General features: G+C 46.9%; 1 protein-coding gene across 1 annotated transcript in view; it reads left to right on the forward strand.

Moving 5' to 3' along the window:
• ELMO1 (engulfment and cell motility 1) overlaps window positions 1-8,042 on the forward strand; it is a 315,463-nt gene that overhangs the window by 54,006 nt on the left and 253,415 nt on the right. The window contains exon 5 of the mRNA XM_006085322.3: window positions 1,355-1,405. Within this exon, the coding sequence (XP_006085384.1) occupies window positions 1,355-1,405 (51 nt within the window). The remainder of the gene's footprint in view (window positions 1-1,354; window positions 1,406-8,042) is intronic.

An 8,042-nucleotide genomic window follows, 5' to 3' on the forward strand; every position in this document is an offset into this window, starting at 1 on the left:
CTCAGGCCTCCTGTGCTCGGTAGGAAATGCACAGCTTAGGGTTTCTTTGGGAGAAAGTGTTGGCCTGAAGCCTGAGGGAGAGTGAGTGTTCTGCGTGGTTTTGGCATCAGACCCCAAGAAATTTCCCACCACCTCGGTGTGCCTGCCGCATCCTGAGGAAATCCTAGTGTGCGGCCTGTCTTAGAGGAAGCAGGAGAAGGAGCCTCAAAGCCCTTTGTTAACCTCCTGGCCTCGCCGCTCCTGGTGGGCGCAGTGAAGTGTGGCTCCCGGGAGGTCTCCTGAAGGCTGATTACTGGCCTCAAATAAAACTGCCAGTGAAATTCTACTCTCCGAGAGGCTAACGGAGAGCTCAGAACACTCCCTCAAATAGCCTCCCCCAAACACACCGCCCAGACTGACTGATGGGCTCTGCTCCTGTCTGCTCTTCGCAGCTTTAATGACACATAATCCGCACCCCCCGAAACGGGCCTTCCTGAAGTGTTCAACTCAGTGGTTTTAGTATATTCATAGATTTGTGGAACCATCACCACCACCAGTTTTGGAAGGTTCTCATGGCTCAGAGAAGAACTGCTGTCCCGTTAGCATTCCGCCTCATGTCCCCTCCCCTCCCCACCCGTGGGAACCACCAGGGCTTCCGGTCTTGTGGATGTACCGATTCTGGACGTTTCATATACCGTAATGGCATCATACAACGTGCGGGCTTTGTGTTGGCTTCTTTCACTTAGTGCAATGTTTTCAAGGTTTATCATGCTGTAGCACGTATCATGGCCGAGTCATAGTCCATTGACTGGGCCTGCCACATTTTGTTTATCCATCCTTCAGTTCATGGACATTCAGGCTGTTTCCATTTTGGAGTATTACCAATAATGTCTCTATAACTATTCATGTACAAATTTTTGTGTGGTGGGCAAAAGTAGATTCACAGCCGTTGGTATGGATAAGGACCGGCAGGTTATGATCATTACAATAGCATTATTAGCTCTGTGTTTTGCACACTCTCAACTGTAAACCTGCTTTTATCCACCCCTGTGTTAGTAGAATTACTAGATCATAGTCCCTTAAAAACCTTTCAAAATTGCTTTTTTTTTTTTTTGGTTGGCTATTCTTGGGCCCCTATTTACTGCCTCTGTGCCGAATGCTGTCTATGACTGGATGTAAAATTAGCACATCTGGGAGCCAGTTTAAAGTTCTTAAAGAACTAGTTCTTTGTAGAAATAATGAAAAATTCTTCAAGTGAGGATAAACGGAATCACAAGGATGCTTACTATAGTCTTCAGGAGAGTACATTCGCCTCTATTCTCTTCTTTCCAAGCTTCTGTTGGAAGATTTACAAAGACTTTGTTTTCTTTTGCAGAATCGCAATGAAATAAAAAATGGCACCATCCTTCGATTAACCACGTCTCCGGTGAGTAGGTCTTCGTGTGTAGCTTTCCCGTAAACACTTCCTCTTCTGTTCCTCTACATGTGATTGTGGACATTCACGTGTGAAGATGACTTTAGTGGGAAACGGAAGGTCTCTGGAACATCCTCACACGCAGATTGCGGATAATCAGGAACGCTCTCCCTGTATTTCCCACTACAAGACAGGCAAGCCTCCCTCCGGGTCAAGTGCAGACACATACAGTGACTTTCCGTTTGAGTTTGTGTGTCATCTCCACCGTCCTCACAGTACAGATGGGATCACTCAGCTGTACTGACTGGCTTTTATCCACCTGCCCACATGCCCACCAGCGCCCTCGGAGCAAATTCAGACAAAAGACAAAGCAAACAAGACCAAAGGCAGCCTGTTACTTCCCCTTCAAGTCAGAGGGTGTGCGCGTGTACGTGTGCATGTGCGTGTGTGTGTGTGTGTGTGTGTGTGTGTGTAAGAGAGAGTTTAAGTATTTTCTAGTTTGGTCAGTCATTACAATAGTTCATAGAAATGTAGTTTAAGAAGTGTTGCACGCCTGCTGTTTCATTGACAGCTGACTCTGGATACAACACCTTTAAAGTCTTCCAAATAAAAGCTGCTAAACCAAATACTACAGAATATTTAGCTACTGACTGCATTGCTTATCTTTATCTTTCTCACTTCCTTGTAGATACTTTAGGTAGTACCATTAGCATATTTGAACTATATCCGTTCACGGTGCATTTTTATTGCTTTCCTAAAAAAACTAATCTTCAGAAAATACACCAACTGTTACTATTTTCACTGCATATGCGATGAAAACTGTGTCTAACTCGCGTTTTCAGTTTCTCCTGCAGCCATGTGGTGGCTAAAAATAAATGTGAAAACAGGGAAAGGCATCTGGCTGAAATTAAATTGTGGGGACTGTAACTACCACAGATTTTTCTTGTTGGAAATTATATTAGAGAGGCTTAAAAATCCCCTAAACATTCTACCCAATCACATCTTGAACCTAAACCCAGTGATGAGCTCAACAGAGCGCGTGGCCGGAGTTGGCTGGACTGCTTTTCGAAGCCTTCTTTTCCACTTAATGGTAATTATAATTTAGACTCATTTTTCAGCGGCTGCATGATGAGCTGAGACATTTTTGCCTGACGTAGCATTGATCTTCTTACTTTAGTCAGCAAGAATTCATGCTAATTTGACCTTTCAAGACCACAGTTTCCCTTGGTTTTTATAGTTTCTGTTTATCCTGCTAAAGCTGCTCATTTTCTTGCTGGGCAGAAAGAGTACATCTTGCTTGTTATTTCATCTTAGAATTAGAGAGGCTCAGTTTCTTTGTGTTTATTTATTAAATCTAGGCCTTCTCTAGGCCAAAGAAGAAGTCCGTTTTCTTTTTTATTGCCATGTGCTCATGAACCAGTTTCCACAGGCGAAGCCAGTCCTTGAGAGGAGGCTAGGTGCTGGGCAGAGGGGGATTACCCAGCACCCTGAGCGCGAGCGTACAGACGCTGTGGCACGGCCTGGCCCTGGCAGTGAGGTGGGGCTTGTCCTGCCCAGGCAGGGACCCGGGCAGTCCCAGCATGGTCAGGGACGGGTGGAAAGCCCGTGCGCAAGGCAGTGTTATAAGAGGGAGTCCACCTGCAGAAGACTGGCTCACATTCCCTAAAGGGCAGTGCTCCCCAAACAGGAATCACTGGAGGAGCGTTAAACATCCTGATGTCACCTGGCGCGTGTGGCCCCGTGTTTGAGTGTCGAACTATGAAACAGGAGGTTATGGTTCGATTCCAGGTCAGGGCACATGCCCGGGTGGTAGGCTCGATCGCCAGTAGGGGGCGTGCAGGAGGCAGCCGGTCAATGATTCTCTTTCATCAGTGATATTTCTCTCTCTGCCTCTCCCTTTCTCTCATAAATCAATAAAAAACATTTTTTAAATGCCAATATCTGGCCTTCTAATAAGAAGCTGAATTACGAGGTATAGGAGTGGGGTCCAGGAATCTGCATTTTAAGAGAGCGCTTTAATAGTTTGGCTGTAGCCACAGTGTCTAGAATTGGGAATTACTGTATAATAAGTGAGATATTTTGAATTTGTAAAGTTCACTTGTTGCTGGTGGATTTTTTTATTTTGTGTTTAACTGGAAAATATGGCTCAGCATATGCTAGCTCTTTCACTTTTTACATGTGTACTAAGATAGGTTAAAAATAACTGTCTCCATCACATTGGCTAGGAAGTGTTAGGGAGCGTCATAAAGAACCCGCAGCTGGTGTTACACCAGCTTTTCCAGCCCTTTCATCTGTCTTGGCTCTCGGTAGCGAGACAAGGACATGCACATGCACATGCGTACACACGTACAGCTGTACTGGGTTTTACAAAACTATCAGAGGTGCTGCTTGTGTTGGCTTTGGTTGATGAATTTGTTTTCTGTCTTCCTCTATCATAGAACAACCCTTTCTGATTGTTCCTAGCAAAATAGGGGATTCATAAGAGAAGATCTATAAAAACAACCTGCACTGTTATTCTTATAAAAGCCCTTACACCTGGCTGGTGGCCCTCCTCTGCATTGCACACTTTATTTTTATTTTATTTTATTTTATTTTTTGTTAATCCTCACCCGAGGATATTTTTCCATTGATTTTAGAGAGAGTGGAAGAGAGAGGGAAAGACAGAGAAATATCGATGTGAGAGAAACACAGTGATTGGTTGTCTCCTGTGTGAGCCCTGACCAGGGCCCGGGCTGGGGAGGAATCTGCAACTGTGATATATGCCCTTGACCCAGAATCGAACCCAAGACCCTGGTCCGCAGGCTAACGTTCTATCCACGGAGCCACACTGGCCAGGGCGGCCTTGCACACTTTATACAGTGCCTCGAGTGGTCATCTTAAACATGTGTGCCTCTCAGGTGTCATGGCTTCACCCATCTCCCCAGTGCCACGGAAATATAACCATGGACATGCCCAGGAAATGGGTGCAGATGGGTGTGTTTGAGCAGCCAGGGTCTGAGGCATTTCCGATCGTGCAGCTGAGCAGCGGTTCCTTGTGCCTGCCCTGGGAACGGCAGCAGTGCAAGTGGACTCTGTCACGTGTTGCCTGAAGCAGCGTATAAATATGCATTTGGCCACTGTTGTATTTGAGGAAGCTTGGGGTTGCCAGACCCTTGGTTTTACTTCCCTGAAATTTTGTTTTAAAAAGTCCCTACAGTGAATCTATCTGTAGTCTCGCAGTGAGAAAGGCCTCGCTAAGTACAGCACAAACCCCAAGAGCCACAAAGGAAAAGATTGACACATTTGACAGCGACAAAATAAAAACCACACAAGCTTGATGTTTGGAAAGAATTCCAGAAACAAATTCAAAACCAGCGCATTAGGAAAAACAGTTGGCAATATGCATGACAGATAGAGTGCTAATTCCTCAAGTTCCAGGAATTAGAATGCCCCAAAACAGATGGCCAAAATCTATAAGCAAAAATGATCTCTGTTTTTATATATCTGTCTCTCTCCCTGTCTGTTGATCTGTATGTTTGTGTATCTGTTTATCCTGGCAGGATAAATGTAAATATGAATATGGAGACATACATAGATCTATAGTTATAGATATATAGGTATAGGCCAGGGGTGGGCAAACTTTTAGACTCGAGGGCCACAATGGGTTCTTAAACTGGACCAGAGGGCCGGAACAAAAGCATGGATGGAGTGTTTGTGTGAACTAATATAAATTCAAAGTAAACATCATTACATAAAAGGGTACGGTCTTTTTTTTTTTTAGTTTTATTCATTTCAAACGGGCCGGATCCGGCCCCGCGGGCCGTAGTTTGCCCACGGCTGGTATAGACATGTAGATGAATATATAGATATAGCTATATATGAAAGAAGAAACTCAATCTCTCTCTCAGAAGAGGTGAAAATCTGTCCTCAGTAATCAAGGTGTGAGGCCAGCTGCTGTGGTGTTGCGAGTATAAATTGGAACAGCCTCCCCTGGCCGGGAAGTTCAGTGGTTAGGGCACCGTCCAATACATCAAGGTTGTGGATTCGATCTGCAGAAGGGCACATATAAGAATCAACCAATGAATGAATAAATAAGCGAAACAGCAAATTGAAGTTTCTCTCCCCCCTTCTCTGTCTTTCTAATCAATAGAAAATATTAAATTGGAGCAGCCACTTTGGAAGGCAGTTTAGCTGTATCCACCCAAGTTTAAAATATATGTGTCTTTGTCCTGACAGTTTTACTGCTGGGAACTTATCCAGTAGGTAGACTCATAAGGACACACACACACACACACACAGGGCTGTGTGCATCATTGTTTTTAATAATCAAGAAATGGAAAGCTGGTAACTGTCTACCAGCCGGGCCTAGTTCATATGCCTGTGACAGGACAGTGTACAGCGGTTAGCAAGACCGTGGCATGTGCCGTCTGGAGACGTTACAGAATCACAGCATCAGTGCCAAGGCAGGTTGAGCGCTTCCTGTGTGGAGCGACCCCAGAGAGGTACTCGGAAAGGAGGCATATGTTTGCTGATGATGGACGAAATCATTCTCAAGCGCTCACTGCAATTAGTGTTGGGGTAACTTTAGTTTATAACGTCTGGCAGTACTTATATATTTTTATGCCATGCGCTGCTCTTGTTTTTAACTAAATGAACAGATACACAGTTATCTTAAGGTCACCACAGCCTATAAGAGGTGAATCATAATGTTCTCTACTGAAAACATTTCAGCGTTCCTAACTTTTCAACATGTAAGAGCCCTTTTCTGTACGGCCTGGTTTCTTCTCCCCCATTGTTTTGGCCGTTGGGCACAGTAAATAAAACTGCTCATCAAATGCCCGCCGTGGCTTTGCCAGCTCTGAGCACGGTCCTCCCTTTCTGCTCCTCTTGTGTGGGGACCGCTGTTGGGGCATCCAGGCCAGAGGGCCTGGCACTCTGGTTTCGGGGACTAGTCACTCTGGCAGAAAGAAAAATGGTGCTATCTCAGTCACGTGGACACAGGTTATCAGAGATTCTTAACAATAAGACCATTAACAATTTTAATGTTTAATTTCTCCTGACTTGAGAAACGAAAAGAGGGCTGTGAAATGTTGAAGTTCTGTTTCTTGCCGGTGTTCGTTCTGTGAGCCCAAGTGACAGATAAGCAGAGGCAGAGGCTTCTACGTGAGGAGTGACGCTGCCCAAGGACAGACTGCAGGGGTGGCGAGGGACAGGTCAGGAGTTTACTGCCGCAGTCCCTGCGGGGCTGCCTGGTGCAGGGCGGGTCTAAGGAAGGTTTGGAGGGCAAGTCCCTAGGCCTTCCTGGTGGATGGATTTGGATCTCCTCGAGGGGGGATGTGAGGACGGCCCTGGTGTTGAGGGAGGATGTGAGGACGGCCCTGGCATTGAGGGAGGATGTGAGGATGGCCCTGGTGTTGAGGGAGGATGTGAGGATGGCCCTGGTGTTGAGGGAGGATGTGAGGACGGCCCTGGCATTGGGGGAGGATGTGAGGATGGCCCTGGTGTTGGGGCCAGTTAAACAGTGGCACTGTTTCCTGCAATAGAAGGCTTGGGAAGGGGAAAATGAAGAGTGTGAGATGCCTGTTCTGTGTCCAGGAGGAAGGCAGTCAGGTGTGAGTGCTGGGCAGCCATCATCGGGTACATGACATGGACAGCCATGGGCTGGATGAGGTCGCCATAGAGAAGGTACAGCCCTGGGCACACTCTTGGGTCTAGAGGAGGAGCCAGTCAGGGAGCCTAGAGAAGACAGTGTTTTAGGGAGGAGGGAGGAGTTCGGTGTGTTGCAGGCCGCAGAGACCATAAGGAAGATTAGGTGAGGGCAGTGATCCCTGGGCCCCCTGCCTGGAGGCATGGATAGCACCTGGAGACACTGAGTGTGGGGCTGAGGATGGAAGCATCATTGTGGGGGGGGGGAAGTGGAGAAGAGAGGCAGCAACTGCAGACCCCTTTTTCATTCCAGAGCTTGTGCTGAGCATGGAGCAGTGGAATGTGGGCACGGCTAGGACGGCAGAGGGTCATGGAGGTTCCTAGTTTATGGTCTACTGCAGAGAGAGTGCCTGATGGAGCAGACCAAGGGGGTCATGTAGAAGGACAGAACTTGAGGAGGCGAGAGGAGCAGGGATGGAGAGCAGCAGGGATGGCCTTTGTAGGAAGCATGAACCAGGTGTCAGTACCAGGAAGACTCAGCGCATGAGCATAGAGGTGTCGGCTGTGCCCTTGGTAGTGGGAAGAGGAAGGCACTCCTGGCAGATTGCTTAGATTTTCTCAGTAAAATGTGAGGCAAGATCCCCTGTGGGGGAAGCAGGGGGGAAGGGAGCTTAGGGAGAGGGGAGGGAGTGAAGGAGTCATTGGCAGGGGCATCTCAAACATTCCAGGAAAGCAACGTTGATAGCTGGGCAACGTTGAGTGCACATTAGAAAATATCCATGAAACTTGTGCACTTTTAAATGACCTTTTAGACGACTTCCTATTGGTATCATGGACCTGGAACCATGCTGGAAGTTTCTTGGGGAACATTTTAATCAGGACCTCAAGAACAGTGGGGAGGGGGGGATTTGGGGGCAGCTGTGGAGTGGCTCAGGATGAAACTTGATTTCTATCCTTCAACCAATACCAGAAATCACTTGCATCAGGACATTGTCTCCCGCACAGCTACGAGGCTCTGATCATT

This window comes from Myotis lucifugus, unplaced genomic scaffold (genome assembly GCF_000147115.1).
Source record: "Myotis lucifugus unplaced genomic scaffold, Myoluc2.0 scaffold_18, whole genome shotgun sequence".
Lineage (NCBI taxonomy): Eukaryota > Metazoa > Chordata > Mammalia > Chiroptera > Vespertilionidae > Myotis > Myotis lucifugus.